This window comes from Haliotis asinina, chromosome 11, assembly GCF_037392515.1.
Source record: "Haliotis asinina isolate JCU_RB_2024 chromosome 11, JCU_Hal_asi_v2, whole genome shotgun sequence".
Classification (NCBI taxonomy): Eukaryota; Metazoa; Mollusca; class Gastropoda; order Lepetellida; family Haliotidae; genus Haliotis; species Haliotis asinina.
The window spans coordinates 55,525,241-55,547,341 of NC_090290.1; the positions used below are offsets into that span (position 1 = coordinate 55,525,241).

Here is a 22,101-nt window from a genome sequence, read left to right on the forward strand (position 1 = left end):
AGCACACACCGACATGCATACATTACAAGCACACACTGACGTACTTACATGACAAGCACATACATACATACATACATACATACATACATACATACATACATACATACATACATACATACATACATACATACATACATACATCACAAGCACACACAGACATACATACACCACAAGCACACATGCATACATATACCACAATCTCCAGTTAGTGTATTTGCATGCTGGTTCTATGGATATATAGCGTAAGCTTACATTTCAGTGAAGACGTTACCTATCCACAGAGCTTTTCACGGCTTTCATCACGCCAATCAATGAACATAAAATCAACATTAACAAAAGCTTGTAATTGCAAAGCAACCGGGACATAGCTGAATGAGGCCAGGTGGGAAATGAGAACGACAAAAACCAGGGGCCATGAAAACAATACGCAGGAAGGGTTAAGTAGTAAAACCAGTAAAAACAAGCTGACAAGTAGAGACTATAGCTTCATTAGCTCATCGTCGACCGACTTTATGTCGTCAGGAGACATAGGAGGATTGTGAGAAGAATGTTACTAACATACTTTTACAGATGTAGAGTTTGTATCTTGAACTCTTGTAAAGTAGTTGAAAACTTTTTTAAAGAAGCAAACACATGTTCACGAATGCAAATGACTACATTTACGTTCTTATGCAGGTGGTGGGTATGTATTAGCATTAGGTGGTAATTCACTTACAATAAAAACTGCTGAGGGCACATAGATACAATCTTTCCTTTATAATGAATTCTTTGTAAAGAACGTAATTCCTTTTGTGAGTAAAGCACGTTTATTGCTCCAATTACATTTATTTTACTATTCGAAACCAGCGTGGCGAATAAGGGTAAATATATGTTCCGTCATAACCATGGTTGCTGTAACCCCCCTTTAAATACAACATTAACGTTAATACTCGCATTAACAAATGTACATCAGTAACTACGTGAATCTCTGCCGTACTTATCGTGACTTTGTGATGGTTAAGATCGTAAAATATACTATTCAAAAAAAGAAACGCATAACCCAGTTTTTTTGTGACAAAATGTTGTATATTCAATCATAAATAACAATGTGAAAAAGGATCTTTCAAGAATGATTTTTTACACTGGCTTAGGGGAGTTCCTTGTCTAGAAACAGCGATCAAGAAGATGAGTTTTGGCCTTTACATTATTCGTCGGTGTTAAAGGGAAAGTCAGCATCTGTTGCACGAATGACAGTTCTCACACGCTGAGTCATGGACTGAATGGGTCTTTGGATAACCGCCTGGGGGATCCTTTGCCACTCCTCCTGCAGACATGCAGCTAGTGCTTGCAACGTTTGAGGTTGTTGACGCTGACGGAGACGTTGATCCAGCTCATCCCACAGGTGGGGTTGAGATCAGGTGATCGAGAGGGCCAAGGGAACACATTCACATTGTTGACTGCAAGAAAATCCCCTGTAACACGTGCAGTATGCGGGCGGGCGTTATCCTGCTGAAAAAATTCACGTTGGACGTTGGACGGCAGGCAGGAGGTGTGGTTCAAGTATTGTGTCTCTGTAGCGCACTGCTGTCAAATTCCCCTGAACATGGACCAGATCCGTACAATCAGTGTAGGATATCGCTGAACACATCATGACGCTTTCCTCGCCAAATCGGTCCACTTGACGTACGCAGTTGGGAGCATAGCGTTCATTGACACGCCTGTAAACTCTGATTCTCCCGTCCCGTCTTTGCAGCAAGAACCTGGAATCATCGCCGATATCCTCCTCAGTCCTGGTATCCTGGCTGCAGTGCCTTCATCCGTAGATGTGCGATCACGTAAGTGAAGGACCCGGATGAAACGATCCTGAGCTGGCGTGGTCTACCTGATCGCCGACGGTCATTCGCTGAACCAGTCGGTTGAAGCGGGTGAAAAGCCGTGAAATGGTGCTTTGAATAACGTTCAGACGTCTGGCAACAGAAGATTGTGACTCTCCGGCCTGCAGTCTTCCGATGGCGTTGTTTCTGGTTGCAGCATCAAGACGTGGCATGTTCTTCCAAAGTCGTCTAAACGAATGTCATTTTCCAAAAGCCTCTGTCGTTTTATAGCCGTTTAGTGCGTGATTTCCATGCTCAACATGCACATGCAAAAACGCGCATGTTGCGTTGCGCCGATGTTTTCCTGATTTTTCCAAAAACAGTTCATCAAAGTCAACATTTTTTACAGACGTCCTGTTCATGGATGTCAAATGCACAATAGATGTACCAGTAACAAATATTGAAGGATAATTTGTCAATATTATGATACGGACAGTACACACTTTCTTTTGAAATAAAACATATTGCCAATGCGTTTTTTTAATAGTATATGCAAAATCTTTTGTGTTCAATGAATCTTTCGAACGGTAAACAACGTGCTTGCAGTTGCGTATGTTTGTGGCAGGCGCCACCGAGCACTGGTTTGTGAACGCCTTCTAATTATGCATACAAGAATCATTTCCCATGAACATGGGGAAGATAAGGTAGCATAATGGTTACAACGTCCGCTCGTCACGCTGACGACCCGCTTTCGATTCCCAACAAAGCACAATGAAGCCCTTTTCAGCTGCCAACCACCCCTGTCGTGATATTGCAGGAATATTGCAAAAAAACGGCGTAAACCCACATTAACTCATTCAGGTACCTATGACTATGGCAACAGTTGCAAAGACCTTGAGAGGTATTTGGTAGTTGGTAGTTTTTGTCTTGGACACCGCTTTTGGGCACAAATCCGAATGAAAGCAAACATTCTGAATATTCTGTGATACTAAAACACCTTTGTCATGGCGAGGCGTTGTTATGGCTGAAGGCAGCAGCAGCAATCAAGTAATCACTGCATTTATTTTGAAATAGGTCTTTACCACTTTAAAGAAAACAAGTAGCAGTACCGCCGAAGGTCAGTTAATGGGAAACTAATGACTTTTCAAGATGGGATCTGTCTTCCAAGTCATTAAAGAAGTGGCAGGTTACTGAAGTTACTATGTGTAGTAGTAGTAGTAGTAGTAGTAGTAGTAGTAGTAGTAGTAGTAGTAGTAGTAGTAGTAGTAGTAGTAGTAGCAGTGCGATAATATATGGTTCCCTCTCTTTTTTTCAGGTTTCATTATGAAATTTATTTAAGGGGCAAAAATAAATTAGGCTCATAGACTGGACACTAGACATAACATCTTCATCAGTTGATCTGACAGCAAGACAGATGGCGTGGTTACGTAACCATCCTTCGATCAACAACTAATCTTTCTTCTATGTGATACTTACTATATTCTTGAAGCTGACACACCTTCACGTGAGCATACTCAGAATATTGTTCAAGGGACCATACTCTTTCACTCACTGTCATATTATGCTTGAAGGAGCAACAGTGGATGTTGAAATGCTTTATTGCAAAGGTCTGTAGATCTGATATTTCAGAGAAAATTCTCCCAGATCAATACGCACCACAGTTCAGAAGCGAACATGCCAACATCAGCTTGGAAATTTAGAGTACATATGATGCATGTCCTAATCAATAATCTACACGGAAATATACAGATCATGGGTACAGAAAGGGTACGTCCTTAGTGAAAGATGCAGCATGGTATGGTACTGACAAACCATCAAGCATAACAGGACGTGTCAGGATTCGAACCTATGTTCCTGAGCTGCCTACGACTGCACCCGGGATCTGAACATACTTTAACACCGTGGCTCCGAGTGCAAGTGCCGCACATACAGGTTGTATTGCAGCAGAATGCGTACGTAATGGGTTCAGTTCTACAACAGTTTATCAGTATTCCAGCAATATCACGATGAAGATACCAGAAATGGGTTTCACATATTGTACCCATGTGGGGAATCGAACCAGGGTCTTAAACATAACGAGCAAACGTTTTAACGACTAGGCTACCTATCCGCCTCGAAGGAGGATAGAGGTATTTAAGGAGTTGCACAAGCATGTTGTCGAAGTCGCGGCAGCAGATAAAGAAAGGCGTAAGTGCGTAAGTATTCACTAATGGAAAACATAGATCCACGTATTAAATCCATGAATGGTGCCCACATCATCATGGTAATTGACATCGCACTGCATAATGAGTGAGTGAGTGAGTGAGTTAAATATATAGTCACATGAGCAATACTTCAACCATGAAGTGACTTTATAAGTTGTTCACTGGTCACGAGGGGTCCATGGGGTCCAAGATAAAACACCCATCGACGAAGGACAGTGAAATAACTAAATTATCGTAGAAATACATTTACGAATAGTAATTAAATGTAAAATATTATAAATGACGATACGATATAAACAGAGGTTATAGCATGCCAAGAACTGAAAGGAAGATCACCCTATTGGAGACCATGGGGACTTAGTTTAATGACCATGCAGACCTCCTCTGAGTGTAATTCAAGTGAATCGAAAACGCTAACAAAAGAAGATATTTTGTACGAGTTAATAGGAAACCTTTACACCTGCATGCACCAGTGTCAACCGTTGTTTGGAAAGCATTATAACAAAACAAATTATTGAAACATAACATTGCAGCTATCAATAAGCAATTGTAAGAGTCTGTATTTGAATGCTTTCATAATTGAGACATTAGCTTGGATGCTGACAGGATTGTTCATCAGTAACTTCCTTAGAAAAAGGCGGATATGGAGGAACAAGGTCGATGTGTGCCTACTGAAAGACAAGTGTATATGACACACACGGGATCGATACGTCTCCGTGGCAAGACTTCAAGCTCCCTGGCAACTCTGAACCAGCATATCATTTGAAAGTTATTAACCGCCTCTCTTAGTGGATGGGATTGTCTGCAGCTATGTGAACCATCTTTCAAACACCTTCGCCGTTGAGTCTGTTTGACAGCACATGGAGAGCAAACTATCATAAGTTCGAAATGGAATCAGGCTACATATATTTTCAGTATATTTTACTTGTTCTTCTACATCTGCGAAATTGCATTGGTTGCGATGACATCACATTCATGTACCCAGTGGAGACGTTGAGCGGTAGTCTTGTAACGGACTCCGCACTGTGGACAAAAGGTAATACCGGTTCTCTCGTCGGCTGTACCAGCGACTGTAAACGTGACCACAGATGTGTCTCCGTGTTCTACAACAGTGGCACTGACACTTGTACTGCACATGCAGTCCAGATTTTCCCTACAGATCCGCGGACAACTGACGCTGGGTCTGTCTACTATACTTTACCCATAGGTAGGCTACAAGTTCCATGTTGGTTCGTGGGTTTTGGTTATAAGGATAATAATTTCTTAAAGTGGCATGTAGAAGCATGTATGATGAACAGGAACGATTATTATGGATAGCCAATTTCTTTACTGCAATGGATGTGGCATTTCCATGTAAATGCTAACATCGTTATCAAGCAAATTGCATCAACAGCAATAAAGACGTCGTCTACCCAAAAGAATCGTTCCCGTTTTTAAGGAGTTTGTTTTTGTACTTTTATCAAGTTTATTTGTTGTTGACTCATTTCCTTGAGACACGCAAATGTGGACATCAGTTATCATACAATCTAATTTGAAATGTCCAGGGATTTCACCACATTCGACTTTTCCAAAGCAGGTTCCATAGGACAAGAAACGTTTAAGTGTTTAATTATAATCTCTACATTTTTTACGTACGCAGTTAAATAAAAGCCTCTATCAGTAACGTAAATGTAACTTAAAGTCAACCGATAATGATTTTCATGAGATTGCCAAGCACGATTGACAAGAACAATTGTTTATAATATCAGATACAAGTTTGAAATTAAAATGGTTGTGTAGGATTTAGTTTGCAAACGTATTGTTCCGTGTCGTGTAAATTTAGAACCCTGCTTTAGTAAATAAGAACATTTATGCGACCATAAATGTATATTTTTGTCTTTGTGAAAGAAACGCAAGGTTTAAAAGACATGTAGTTGCCTTACGTTAAGAAGGATCTTATGCACTATAAAATCAGGCACTGCCAATGTTTAAGGAAGTGTACCATATGCTTTGTCACGCAGTCTAAACCCTCCAGAGCGGTAAGGCACTATTGTGGTCAAAGTGTTCATTCATTTTGCCTAAGGTTCTAGTTGGACTCCCCGAATGGGTACCACGTGTGAAGCTCATTTCTGGTGTCCTCCACTGTGACATTGCTGAAACATTGCAACAAACGGAGTTAAACCAAACTCACTCACTAAAGCGTCCACTATGGCACAAAGCACAAACAGCCAAGGCTAACAGGCGCCGCATGTGTGTTTGTGTACAAAGCTACATTGCGATATAAGACTGCGAAGAGGCAGACAGATATAGACAGACCGAATGATGACACAATTCTAGTATTCCAAGTGCGTGTGTGTGCGCTTGTGTGTGTGTGTGTGAACACAACAATCAGCCTTTATGTGTACACAGTCTCTGATTCTTCAGCATTCGAACCTTCACGATCAGCCTCATTTTTACCAAAAGTCAAAACACACACCCAAGGGAAGAGTGCCTAGAGGGAGGCAACTCTAAAGAGCTACCTTTAAAGGCGTGTCTCCAAAATACTGTTCACGTGACACGAAATGTGACCCATAATAACTATCACTCAAAACTCTAAACATTGTGACACAATAATAACTATCACTCAAAACTCTAAACATTGTGACCCAATAATAACTATCACTCAAAACTCTAAACGTTATGACCCAATAATAACTATCACTCAAAACTCTAAACGTTGTGACCCAATAATAACTATTACTCAAAACTCTAAACGTTGTGACCCAGTAATAACTTTCACTCAAAACTCTGAACGTTGTGACCCAGTAATAACTATCACTCAAAACTCTAAACGTTGTGACCCAGTAATAACTATCACTCAAAACTCTAAACATTGTGACACAATAATAACTATCACTCAAAACTCTAAACATTGTGACACAATAATAACTATCACTCAAAACTCTAAACATTGTGACACAATAATAACTATCACTCAAAACTCTAAACGTTATGACCCAATAATAACTATCACTCAAAACTCTAAACATTGTGACACAATAATAACTATCACTCAAAACTCTAAACGTTGTGACCCAATAATAACTATCACTCAAAACTCTAAACGTTGTGACCCAGTAATAACTATCACTCAAAACTCTAAACATTGTGACACAATAATAACTATCACTCAAAACTCTAAACATTGTGACACAATAATAACTATCACTCAAAACTCTAAACATTGTGACACAATAATAACTATCACTCAAAACTCTAAACGTTATGACCCAATAATAACTATCACTCAAAACTCTAAACGTTGTGACCCAATAATAACTATTACTCAAAACTCTAAACGTTGTGACCCAGTAATAACTTTCACTCAAAACTCTAAACGTTGTGACCCAGTAATAACTATCACTCAAAACTCTAAACGTTGTGACCCAGTAATAACTATCACTCAAAACTCTAAACGTTGTGACCCAATAATAACTATCACTCAAAACTCTAAACATTGTGACACAATAATAACTATCACTCAAAACTCTAAACATTGTGACCCAATAATAACTATCACTCAAAACTCTAAACATTGTGACACAATAATAACTATCACTCAAAACTCTAAACGTTGTGACCCAATAATAACTATCACTCAAAACTCTAAACATTGTGACACAATAATAACTATCACTCAAAACTCTAAACATTGTGACACAATAATAACTATCACTCAAAACTCTAAACATTGTGACCCAATAATAACTATCACTCAAAACTCTAAACATTGTGACCCAATAATAACTATCACTCAAAACTCTAAACGTTGTGACCCAGTAATAACTATCACTCAAAACTCTAAACATTGTGACACAATAATAACTATCACTCAAAACTCTAAACATTGTGACACAATAATAACTATCACTCAAAACTCTAAACATTGTGACACAATAATAACTATCACTCAAAACTCTAAACGTTATGACCCAATAATAACTATCACTCAAAACTCTAAACGTTGTGACCCAATAATAACTATTACTCAAAACTCTAAACGTTGTGACCCAGTAATAACTTTCACTCAAAACTCTAAACGTTGTGACCCAGTAATAACTATCACTCAAAACTCTAAACGTTGTGACCCAGTAATAACTATCACTCAAAACTCTAAACGTTGTGACCCAATAATAACTATCACTCAAAACTCTAAACATTGTGACACAATAATAACTATCACTCAAAACTCTAAACGTTATGACCCAATAATAACTATCACTCAAAACCCTTAACATTGTGACACAATAATAACTATCACTCAAAACTCTAAACGTTGTGACCCAGTAATAACTATCACTCAAAACTCTAAACGTTGTGACCCAGTAATAACTATCACTCAAAACTCTAAACATTGTGACACAATAATAACTATCACTCAAAACTCTAAACATTGTGACACAATAATAACTATCACTCAAAACTGTAAGCATTGTGACACAATAATAACTATCACTCAAAACTCTAAACGTTATGACCCAATAATAACTATCACTCAAAACTCTAAACGTTGTGACCCAATAATAACTATTACTCAAAACTCTAAACGTTGTGACCCAGTAATAACTTTCACTCAAAACTCTAAACGTTGTGACCCAGTAATAACTATCACTCAAAACTCTAAACGTTGTGACCCAGTAATAACTATCACTCAAAACTCTAAACGTTGTGACCCAATAATAACTATCACTCAAAACTCTAAACATTGTGACACAATAATAACTATCACTCAAAACTCTAAACATTGTGACCCAATAATAACTATCACTCAAAACTCTAAACATTGTGACACAATAATAACTATCACTCAAAACTCTAAACATTGTGACCCAATAATAACTATCACTCAAAACTCTAAACATTGTGACACAATAATAACTATCACTCAAAACTCTAAACGTTGTGACCCAATAATAACTATCACTCAAAACTCTAAACATTGTGACACAATAATAACTATCACTCAAAACTCTAAACGTTGTGACCCAATAATAACTATCACTCAAAACTCTAAACGTTGTGACCCAGTAATAACTATCACTCAAAACTGTAAACATTGTGACACAATAATAACTATCACTCAAAACTCTAAACATTGTGACACAATAATAACTATCACTCAAAACTTTAAACATTGTGACCCAATAATAACTATCACGTAATCAACAATAATACGAATTACAGAAAACACAGTTTCATGGATATCACAGTCTGAGATTTATTCCTAACATGCAACTAAGAATGATATACTATGTAGGACATTACAACATGGGCTATAGATCGCCAACAAGTGAAGGCAGCGATCATGGAGATGTACAATGCCTTTGCAAATCGGGTTGAGAGAGATCACACTTCATTGTCGATACATTCAAGGAATATTTTGCCTACAGGGGACCATTTCTTTCACAAGCTCTAAATATTGTTAGTACCTGTCGCGTTTCCCTTTAAACTGTCATTATCACTGAATTGTTGTGATGTCTTTGTAATCAGTCAGCAGTATTTTGCTTTGATTCCTTAAATGTTATCAATTCTACTCAATAATTTATTACTAACTGTACAGAAATACCGTTTCCTCACCCGTGGTCGGCAGTCCCATATTATTTACGTATTTACATTTTCAAACCATCAGCATTTTGTCTGCAAGAAACTGTCCTCAAATGCACAGATAAATTTGACCTAAACTTCCCCTCCAGGGGAAACAGCTACTGAAGGTTCATTTGGTTAGGCATAGTTCCTAGTCCCTAGTCATAGTTCCCCTCAACATCCCTCTCCAGACTGTTGCAGTTCAAATGACAATGAATGTTGTTTTCACATTATTTTCTTTGTGCTTTCCATCGTCGAATTGCCTTCAACAGGCTGATCTGCAGGCCAACTCCCTAAACCCTGTACCATCGTGGAAGATGGTCATAGGGTAGTAATTACAGCAATAAAAAAGGGGTTTTTTTTCTTCATCAACTGTTTTTGCATGTACAATTATGGTTCTCATACATATCTACATCCACGAACTGGAACTTCTCTTGTCTGGATTATCCATTGTGGACTCTGATTTATTGAGGGAATTTGAATGGCCAGTTTATGATGACCGTTGGGGATATGACCTTTTCCCACAACAGTGAAATTTGTGACACCTTCTCATTTTCTTTGGAACTTGTCAAAATTATATTTCAAAAACAAATTAACGTACGCCAGTGTCGAGGGTATGGTGCATGATCCAGAAGTTCAAAGGTTAGGATTCAAAATCTAGTATTCACCTTGTTAAAGATGGGTTACAGTTACTCACTAATACATCAGATATTGCTAATAAACTTGGTAAAACCTTCTTACTCATCTAATTATGTACCTGACTTCCAAAAATATCTTAAACAGCACGATAAGAAATCAATCATTTTTTATATCAGATAATGTGGAAAATTACAACGAAACCTTTTGAACTTCATACTGCTCATGACCAGACTGCAGGATCTGATGGTATACATTATCAACTCCTCAAGCAATTACAGGAATCAAGTTTCGAATTACTTTTGCATATTTTGGATGACATTTGGACATCTGAAAATTGTTCTTCCTCGTGGCGCGATGTCATAGTTGTTCCCATCCCTAAACCTGGAGGCGATCATATTAATCCATCGAAATATAGACCAAAGTCACTAACTAGCTAGTTTGCAAGACCATGGAACACATGATAAACAACTGACTTGTTTGGTAATTGGAAATCAATGAAACAATAACAGATATATACAATGTGGTTTCCGTAAAAATAGAAGTATGTCGATCATTTAGTGCGGTAGAATGTTTTGTCAAAAACGCCCAAATTAATAGAAAACATGCAGTGTCGATCTTTTTCCATCTAGAAAAAACAAACGACACGACATGAAAACATGGGATGCTCTTGACTTTGCAGTACGAAAGCGTTTGCCTCAATTTATAACCATCTCTTCAAATGACAGGCAATTTTAAGACCGAGTGGTTTCAACCCTGTCTGACCATTACAGTCAGGATCAGGGTGTTCCACAAGGTTGTATTTTGTCTTAAACAATGTTTAGTCTGGATTACTATTTGTAGATGATTTTAAAATGTTGCGGTAAACATGTGCAAAATGTTGAACGGTAACTACAGTTGTGTTTAAGCAAAATTGATAAGCAGTGTCCCGAAAACGGCTTTAAATTTTCTAAATCCAAAGCCAGTTGTATACATTTCTGCCGTAAATACCAACCGCATAACAGCATACCCATCAAAGCAGTTAAGGAGGCCATGTTCTTTCCTCTGATTTTTTATTCCTCGGCATATTCACTATCTACAAGTAAATTCCTGAAAATCGATTTGTTAAAGATTGTTTCTAGCTCAAAGTGGAGAAAGGATCAAGCTACCCTCCTACACATATACAGATCACTGGTTAAGTTATATTACGGCTATATTGTATATGGTGGGCATGCAAAAGCAATGAAAATCTTCTGTCCACCACCAAAGTCTAAATTTTGTCTTGGATCACTGAGACCTTCTCCTGTTCAGTCGTTTCGTCGAAGCCGCTAAACCTTCTTTTAACCAATACCGTTTCAAATTGTCCTGCGGCGTATAACAAAACTATATTCCAACAACTCTAATCCTGCCTTTAACTGTATTTACAATCTTCTTTATGGGGATCTGTAGAACAAAATGTCTTCTCTTGTTCCGTCTCTGGGAATAAGAGTCAAACCTTTTCTTTCTTCTGCTTGCACTGAGCTACAGAATATATCTCTATCCCGTCTTCTTTCTGCTCCTTAGCAATTAGTGAGACCAGAAGTTGACCTAACAATGCCAAAGTTTAAAAACACCACAACAAATGAATTGCAAGACGAGCAAGACTATAATCAATTAAAACGTAAACATTGTAACATATATAATCTTATTTATAGACGGGTACAGATATGGTGGCGCTGTTGCTTGTCCCACTCTCAACTGATCCAGAACAATACCTTCACATTTACCAAGTAATAGCTCAATTTTTACAGTAGAAGCCCACGCAATATTAACAGCCTTAAGATGTACTAAAACGCCCTAAATGCAAACAATATATATTATATTTTCAGAACCGTTTTCGTGCCTTCAGGCAATTACAACTGTTTTCTTGTAAACATGCACTTTTAATTAAAATTATTGAATTGTATAATGATGTTGCAACTGTCAATACGACATCGTCTCACAGTGACCGGATCTTCCTGCCGTGGCAGCACTCAACAAATCTCTAACACCACATCTTTTTCCATAGTTTGATTGTGATTATCACCATATCCGTGGTCTGATGCAGAAAAATTGCATGAAATAAAACACTATATTTGTTACACGTACAGTCAAGATTGGAGGGGGTTATCATGCGACGATCGTAATAGCTCTACGCGTTATACTCACAAACACTCGTTAAAAGGTGAAGATCGTCCGTTTTTTATTCTTTGCGATGAGAGAGCCATGACCGATCATGTCCTGTTTGACAGTGTCGACTTCTCCATCACCAGGGATAAATGTTTCAATGTGAAAATAGTTACGTTCTTTTTATCACTATTAATTTTCATTTCATTAATGTTTCTTAAAAGAAATTGATTTAATTGATGGATTCTGATTAATACTTTCTGTAGTATGGTTATGTACCTTCAGTTGTTGGGGGTAGATAGCGCAGTTTTAGACTATATTCTCCAGGAATAATATTCCACTTCTAAGTTTTTATGGTAGCTAGTTGTAAATAGTTTGTGATAATCTAGTAATTTTACTGTCCTTCGTTGACAAGGTTATATATACCAAATGTGCGTGTTATCAGACAGATAGTTAAATGATTTTATAGTGAGCTCTGTCACTAGTTCATGGTATCTGTGTGTGGTTGTTCGTCTCAATTAAATTCAGTTGTGTGAGCCCGTGGGGATATGCCAGTGGTTCAAACTATTGAAACTATCTTGCATCTTCCTCAAACTGGTTTTGTCAACAGGTGCAGTGTCTCTCGGCCTCTCGGGTACATGAATACACTGCACAGTGGGTGACAACACTTTCAACATTAAATACGTATAGAAATGGCAAACATACTTTAGTGCTTTCAAAACGTTGTGTTTGATTCAAATATGCTGAAACGATAGCTATATTAGTCCTACAATTGCCTCAGATGACAGACTTGACAATGACGAGTATGATATGTCCATTTAGGTCATTCTACTGTGTACCATTTGATGGCAACAGCAGTGTATGTCAACCCGTTATGCACGGTGGCTATATGTCTCTCTTCCCGTGGCATAATTCTCGTACTTGTGTATATATATCATTTGTGTTTTAAATGATTTATGTTTCCACAATTTTACACACTCTTCATCAGGTTTGTTTTTGTTTTTGTTTTGTCATTTCTCAAAAGCTTTGTCGCAAAGCAGAATTCTATTTCAATCTCTCTATTTGGAATCTAAATCACTGTTGTTAATTTATTTCGAAAATAGGACTGTTTAACTATTCTGAAACACATGCAATTATGTATGCATTTGAAAAAAAAACAAATTCTCGTAACTGGAATAAAGTTATGTTGTTAAGTTTTCTCGTAAACCAACACCTTCAAACACATCTTTGATAGTTTGATTAAGTCGAATTCCGTTGAATTTTGATCAGTCAACAATGACGATCCGTCGAATCACCACCGGTACGCGACCGTTAGTTGTACTGTGATTCATAACGGTAGGACGATAACATTTCTGTTGGCGGTTAGTGTATGCCTTATCAAGACCCACTGATCTAACAGACCCCTAATTAGTTCTTGAACCATCTGATAAAAGGTGCTTGTTTTTAAACAGTTTTGGACCTTGTTACAATTGTTCCAGGAGTTCTCACTGTAATCACATATTGGTAATATAGAGTTATACAAAGTATGTTGACTGTTTGTATTCAAAAGATATTTGAAACACCATACGTTATATATCATTCAGCTTACTGTGGGTATAATATCATCATTATTGCAACTTATCATCGCTTTACAAGGTTCGTCCCATATATATCACGGCGGGGTGCACCTGCAGTGGACTTCACTCTTTGTATTCACGTGTGGAACCGAACTCGTTAACAAAATGAGCGAGCACTTTAACCACAACACCATCCTATTGCATTAATGGACAAGCTGACAAACCTGGCAAGTATAGACATGCGCGCACACAAATGTGTTTTTAAAAAATAGAAACTGATGAGATGTACAATCACTTTACACTTCGGAAAACTCAGTGCATGTATTAGCTCTAGAATTGCCACAGTTATCCAAGTAGGAGTGTATCGTCTAAGGAACCATAACTGATCTAATGAGTTACCCACTTCCTTGTTGCCTCTAACGTTGTTAGGAAAACAACAACACGTGTAGCAATAACAACCGTAACAAACCAAAGTGTTTTAAAGGGGAACAACGTCTGGATGATTGCATCAAGCACTTCACAAGACGAAAACTCTTAGAAGCAATAGAAATCTGACATCACAAACCTTTGAATGTGAAGACGGATGTTACATCCCCTCTGCATATGAAGATGGAATTAAGATACCTTTTTATATATTTTCCAGCATGTTGCTTATTAATCCTTAGTACATCTGATTTCATTGCCCGTGTGCCTTTGTTTATATTCAGTACGTATCTGACTTCATCCACGTATTTGCTTGGTACTTCTTAAATCCATTAACTGATGATAGCCTAGGATTTGCCTACCACAACATCATGTCTTGGGTTGTGGCTGGAAAGCTTTTTTACGGTATATGATTCTTTTGTTGGTTTGTTGTTGTTAAGCGTCTCACCCAGATGGAATTGTGGGTTAGCAAATAGACAGCTTCAGGAATTCCTATCACTAAGTTTTGCTAGAGTGAGTGACTTTAGTTTCACGCCACTTTAAGTAACATTCCAGCAATGTCGCGACTGTGTAAATAACACATGGGATTCACACATCGACATTTGCTAGAACTAAATTAAACAATATTGTTAACATTTTAAGTATCTACGAGGTGACCTCGATTAATGATTGGGTTTTCATGTACATTTTAATTTGTCTGTTTGTATTGTAATATTTCACATATATGAAGCCAGCCTGTAAATAATCAAGTCTAGACTAGTCAGTGCAGGAACTGGGACACCATGATATCTGTCAGCCAAATCTTTGAGTCTGGACACCCGATTCTCCCAGTTGCCTGTCTAGTATGAGTTGCTGAAGACCAACTTCAAGAGGCATCTACACAGATCACAACTACAGTACCATATGGCCATGTCTTGTATCGTCACTTTCCAACAGCGATTGTGTATTCGTGATAATATCAATGACTTGGTCGTTTGGTCTGGATAAAAAGTGTTTCCTAGCAGATGCCATACAGCTTTACTTAAAGAGTTAAACAATAAACTAACTAGGCACGTGAGGAAACTGAACACGTGACATACATACATTTCGGCTAAAACAATGCACATGTCCTAATGACGATGAACCTTTGAGGTAGCAGTCGGTAGGTAGAGTCCACCTGCCTAATGTGTTTCTTATGTCTGCATTTAGATTAACTTCAAGTATAACAATGATCTGAAAACTTTCACAATTGATCAAAAGTCCTAATCGATTAATCCACCAGAACTAGGCAATATAGATGTCAGAACTGAACAATCAGTCTGTTTATCGTACGGAGCTCTTATGGATGCGTTCTTTTGATTACACAGCTGTGCGTTCACGTTGGTAAACATCCGAGTCGAGATCAGACAAGCTAGTGTCTCATAACAGGGGTACACCATGTCGATAACCATCACATTCGTTTGGTAAGTGGCGACCAACGGGATCAGCTGACTTGATTGTCATATGCCATCCTATCCAAACTGCGTGGATGGACCCGCATGATGTTTATCACAGGATTGTGTGGTCCAGACTCGATTATTTACATACCACTGTCATATATCTGTAATATTGCTGAGTGCGGCGTAAAACTAAACTCACTCACTCACTCTAATTTATTTGCCGCATGTAGCCTTAACATCTTGTACGTCATGGAATGCCCCGGGGTCTCAATGTAACGGAAATGTTGTCTATTTCCTTTCATGAAAGAACGCATAACCATACCAGTTGTGCTTTGTAAACTGAAGAAGTTGGCGGATTCGTATATAGGAAACATAGAAAATGTACGTTTTTTCTATTTCCTGTTCCTTCTTTCTAGCAATGGACAAGCGATAAAACGGCGGTTCATTTTCATGACACGCATGCTATATACTTGTATATCATTTTGAGTTTCAAACGTCCAAGGTATATTCCTCCGTTTAATGTCAGTTCAAAACACATCAAAACAAATAAAAATATCTCAAACACACACTCATCCATGCGTCTATAAATATGTCTCACAAAAAAAGTGAAAATCACGGAGCGTAAATTTGAGAGCAAAAATCGAATAATGAGTTAAATAGTCTCCTTCATCACCCCCTCCCTGCATTCAAAAGTTTCATAGGGAGACTGAGACTGATTTGTGTTCATCCAATGTTTGCTAGTTTGTTTTGGTTCAATGACACAATATTCCAGTATTAAACATGACATCGATTACCTAATTGTACCACACGAGTCCATTAGTAGTGTTCCGGGCAATGGCTAAGCGGTCTGACATTTATACATCCATGAAGCATTAGATGTTAGTATATGATATATTTGTTTTTTCTTCAAATCAGACTCGTGAAGGTCCGGGGTAGAATAGGCCTTCAGCAACCCATGATTGCCATAAAAGGCGACTATGTTTGTCGTTAGAGGCGACTAACGGCATCCCTGACTTGGCTGACACATTTCATCGGTTCCCAATTGCACAGATCGATGCTCATGCTATTGACCACTAGATTGTCTGTTCCAGACTCGATTATTTACAAATAGCCATATAATTGAAGTATTGCTGAATGCGACGAAAACTAAACCCACTTACCCGCTCACTACTTCAAATCAAATTAAATATATGAGAAGTTTCAGTTTCAAACGATACCCGTCTTTAGAACTGGCTGTTCTGTTCTATTATACTCATGTGTCGGCGGTCTGTAAATAATCTGTGCCAGACAATCCAGTGATCAACAGAATGAGCATCGATCTATGCAATCGTGAAGACACATGTGAACCAGGTAAGCGAGTCTGACTACATAATCCCTTTAGTCGTCCCTTTAAGGCATGCTTGGGCTACTGAAGATCATTTCTTACACGGATCTGCACAGCTACCTTGAAAGGAGTAACCAAGACTTAGAAAACGATGCAGAAAGATCTGGAACTTTTATTTTTCCCCGTCATCTCACACTACACCTTACCCTGTCTCGTTCGGACATGGTTTACTGGTGCTAGATAATACAGTTGCTCATCTGTATCGGCGTGATCACTGTTGTTGTACTACTATTTTACACTATTTCAGCGTCGGCTGATAGATCATATGTTCGGTCTGTTCATCAATAGCTCGTTCGTTTCCTGCTTTTAAAGTAAGCCCAGAGACTGTTATTCCTGATTGTACGCTCGTAAAGAATGGCGATATTGAACAATATAAAATATGAATGATTCCCATCAACGCTGTGGGATAAGTTTCGGTCGCCTGATAGATTTTATTCAGTAGTGTTCGCCCTGAAGAATATGGTACGTTGACCAGTTGTACATTCGTACCCAGTTCTACGTGACGCCAGTAGCGCATTACGATTATGTTCGTTTTTGGACACAGTACATGTTCCAGACAAAAAGCCACTTTACTTTACCCATGCATATTGTTTGCATTCAGAATATGTGACACAGCAGATTTTTCATACTCACATATTACAATGAATTACGGTTTTGTTCGTGAGCTTGCCACAAGCTTACCATAAGTGAAAATACTGTAAAGCTCATATTCTTACTGTAAAAATTATTAATGTATAATAATAATGAATAACTGCGCATCAATTCCCCTCAGCCCCCCAACCCCCACCCCCACGCGACTCGAATATTGTGTAAAGCCAATAAGCATTATGTTGTTAAGTTGTTAAGTGAAAAGAAGTTTGACTGCCAATCTTCTGCTGAACAAGTCTCAATGCTCTCGAAGTCTGGTCACATTGGAGAGCGATATCAATCTCTCGTGTTAAAAGCCAGTGTCGAGAACAATATGATCACATGTCTGAGGAACTTATGTTTAGCGTGGAATACCTTGGGAACCATTCTGTTCCATTACCATGCTCACGGGGGTTTTTTTTATAGTGATTTCTCTGCGACGCAATTAACTTCACTACATACGTAATTATTGTTGTATTGTTCTAGCTTGTACAAAGTAATATTTAGTTACATGTCTACACATGTGATAGTTACAACAAAGGAAACACGTGGTATGTTGACATTATAATGTTTTATTGTGAAACACCAGTCACAAACTTCTACACGTTGCCAAAATAAACATATATCCTTTGCAGCGCTGTGAGTGGATTATCACCCACTTGGTCAATGGGAAAGTAAAAGTATCAAGACCCCAAGTAAAAGTACTTTTACTAGACCCCAACACGTCTAGTAAAAGTAGGTATATTTATAGTATGAATACTCCTGGCGTATTTGTGGTCATATGTTTGCTTAGTTGAGTATTTCACCCATAACTGAGACATCTTAAGAGATCACTGAAGGCAGTTATACCGTAAGAAGAATCCTTCCGTTAAATAGGCCACGCGTGGAATTTTGTGGAATGATTAAGAGACTGATTGTGAAGGTCGTATCCGATCAGCGCGACGGAATCTCCTGAACTGATTCGGAATGTGACGATGATGAAACGAACAGTGATGAATCGGATCAGGCCCCTCCTTCGTTCGCCGACGCCACTATGGCGCTTCAAACATTGAAGAATTTCTGGTTTCTCAAAATGCAACTGACATGTCTTCGTTTGATTCGCTAGCGGATTTGAACGAGGCGGTGGGACGCATGCAGTCGGCCAAGCGTGGACAAAGCAAGATAACTGATTTTGCAGTGAAACATATGTAATTGTCGTATGAATGAATGCATGAATAAACTGAGTACATTATAGTTGTATCGTACTAAATACATTGTAGTGTGTTTCTATTGTTCTCGATGGGTTTTCGTGAATAACGAACTACGGATATAACGAACTAATTTCAGTGGGCCCTTGGAGTTCGTTATGAAGGTATTTTACTGTATTTCTTGTCTGTTTGGAATTAAAAACAATGTTGAGGAACAAGTTGAAAGTCCTAAAAAGAATACATTTAGCAATACAGTAGTGTGTACATGAGATGAAGATACAAAGATATGAAAAGAGTAACACCCAGAGCAAAATACGTATGCACACACTGAAAGGAAATTTGTGGGTTTGTAAATTGAACATAAAAACATGTAGCGAGAGTCGAAAACTGTGCAAGTGTCATGATGAGCTGTACGAGATCAACAACATAACCTGTGATAACACAGATGAAATGAAGGTTGATGAAAATAATGATGATTTAGAAGAAAGGGATAGTAGCGAACATCTCCATGCAATTGATGTCAAGGACGATAAGGATGATGAAGCCAAAAAGGATTTTGATAAAGATGAAACAAAGGAAGATGACAATGCAAACAAAAATGACATAGAGAGGAAAGAACAGATCACAAAGTCATGAAAGAAAGCCATGAAAAAAGAATAGAGAATAAAGAAAACATGACTGGAAACAGTTTGAGGATGTAAAACGAAGGAGAACCCGGAAAGTAACATTAAAAGACAGGAAAATTGATGCACAAATGAAGAAGAAAGAAGTGTCGTGGAGAAACAAGACGTGGAGGAAGACAAAAGCGCAAGGAATGTGATCACCACTTCCGTATGATTAAATACTACTCAACCAATGAGTCTCTGTCATCAACCGCCACCCATGCCTGGAACTTGCTGGAGTGAACCAAGTCAACCAATGTGTCTCTGTCATCAACCGCCACCCATGCCTGGAACTTGCTGGAGTGAACCAAGTCAACCAATGTGTCTCTGTCATCAACCGCCACCCATGCATGGAACTTGCTGGAGTGAACCAAGTCAACCAATGAGTCTCTGTCATCAACCCCCACCCATGCCTGGAACTTGCTGGAGTGAACCAAGTCAACCATTGAGTCTGTCATCAACCGCCACCCATGCATGGAACTTGCTGGAGTGAACCAAGTCAACCAATGAGTCTCTGTCATCAGCCGCCACCCATGCCTGGAACTTGCTGGAGTGAACCAAGTCAACCATTGAGTCTCTGTCATCAACCCCCACCCATGCCTGGAACTTGCTGGAGTGAACCAAGTCAACCAATGAGTCTCTGTCATCAGCCGCCACCCATGCCTGGAACTTGCTGGAGTGAACCAAGTCAACCAATGAGTCTCTGTCATCAACCGCCACCCATGCCTGGAACTTGCTGCAGTGAACCAAGTCAACCATTGAGTTTCTGTCATCAACCCCCACCCATGCCTGGAACTTGCTGGAGTGAACCAAGTCAACCATACCAGTCGTATCGTACACCAGGTCGCCAAGCATCTACTGAACAATCAGATGTCGCTTGTGATGATTCAGGAACTTTATTCTATCAAATTTAAATCCTTCAACCTGTTTTGTACTCATGGTTACCTTCTCTCCAGAGCCCCGAATTACATGTCTCAGTTCATCACCTTCTCACATTTTGTCTTTCGGATATAGCTTTCCAGACGCCACATTTGGAAACCGTGCAAACGCCTATCCCAAAGAGATTAGCAATAGTTATATACTGTGCAAAGGAAGCAGACCTGTAGACTGCCGATCTTATGGTCCAGTTCCTGAGGTTCATTTACGTAAGAATCCAATGTGGGAAAACATGGCTGTAGTTCATTGCAAACAACATCTCTATCTCTATTCAGGCGAAAGTTCTCTATGACATGGTCTCATCCAACAACATTTTAATAGTTTGAGACCACGAATGGTGAGATCGTGCTCTACTCCATACTTCTCTCTCACGACACAACCCCAGGGCTGAACCCACACAAATCTCGTCTCCAGTTTTCTCAGACATTGGCATAAATTATGAAAATTCAGTTATTTTGATCACGTGATTATGTATATTTATACTTGACGAAAACAGCATGTGAACAAGGTGTAAATTCACCTTTACTTACGTATGTTTACTTATGTGAGTAAATTGCGTACGTAAGTAAATGGTGTCCACGCGAAAGAGGCTTTAGATTGTTAGTGTTACACCCGTTATGAAAACAAGTCAATCAGCTGCGGAGTGAGAACGAGCCTTTGGAATATTGCAGATAGGGGCTTCATGCACCGATTTTTCCATAACGTCCCACTGTAAAGCACAATCAACAAGACTGGGTGAGTTTAGTTTTACGCCGCACTAAGCACGTTTTCCTGCTATATGTTGGCGACCCCATCAACAAGAGTAACCAGTATGGCTGGACTCCCACAAGTGGAAGACCGAGAGTGTCCTACACGTAGGCGGACCATCATATAGGTATGGCCCTTCTTTGCAAGCGGATGCTCACAGTGATCTCATCAGCATCAACAGTTTTGGGTCATTGGGGCCGAATCACCCTGTGGGCATGTAATTGGAAACGTTTTGTTTGGGTATGTTATACGTGGTTACCCTAGCAATATGTTGAGCACGTTATATCGGGTAAGGGTCTGCACATGTCTTTTTCCAAGGAGCTTACTGTGCATTCCACGTCACCAGTGCTCTTATGCATGAATGTTGCTAGGAAACATCTTCACTAACTTGTGCGTAATGTGTTTCAGAAAAGGGGAATTGCGCTGACATTTTGGCCCAGGATCCGTCGTCTACCAACGGGATCTATATAGTAAACCCTAACGACGGCCAGGGACCCATCTCTGTGTATTGTGACATGACTACTGATGGTGGCGGGTGGACGGTGAGTGAATTTAATGTCCTTCAACGAAGAAATATGTCTCTTAATGACACCACTAGAAGGCCTAAAAGACTAATAATGGGATCGGTGGTGGTGATCAAGGTCTGACTTGTTGGCCACATGTTATCGTATGCCAGTTGCGCAGATAGATGCTCATGATACTGATCACTGGATTGTCGGGTCCACACTGCATTATTTACAGACAGATGCTATGACTGGAATATTGGTGAGCACGGTGTTAAACAAGAAACCAACCAAACACAA

The 22,101-nt window shown here is 39.0% G+C and overlaps 1 protein-coding gene across 1 annotated transcript in view; it reads left to right on the forward strand.

The window, feature by feature from the left end:
* Window positions 1–1,467: 1,467 nt before the first annotated feature.
* Window positions 1,468–22,101, forward strand: part of LOC137255566 (techylectin-5B-like) — a 29,245-nt gene continuing 8,611 nt past the window's right edge. The window contains exons 1-4 of the mRNA XM_067792992.1: window positions 1,468–1,539; window positions 1,733–1,814; window positions 4,830–5,204; window positions 21,707–21,840. Coding sequence (XP_067649093.1) covers window positions 1,468–1,539; window positions 1,733–1,814; window positions 4,830–5,204; window positions 21,707–21,840 — 663 coding nt within the window. The remainder of the gene's footprint in view (window positions 1,540–1,732; window positions 1,815–4,829; window positions 5,205–21,706; window positions 21,841–22,101) is intronic.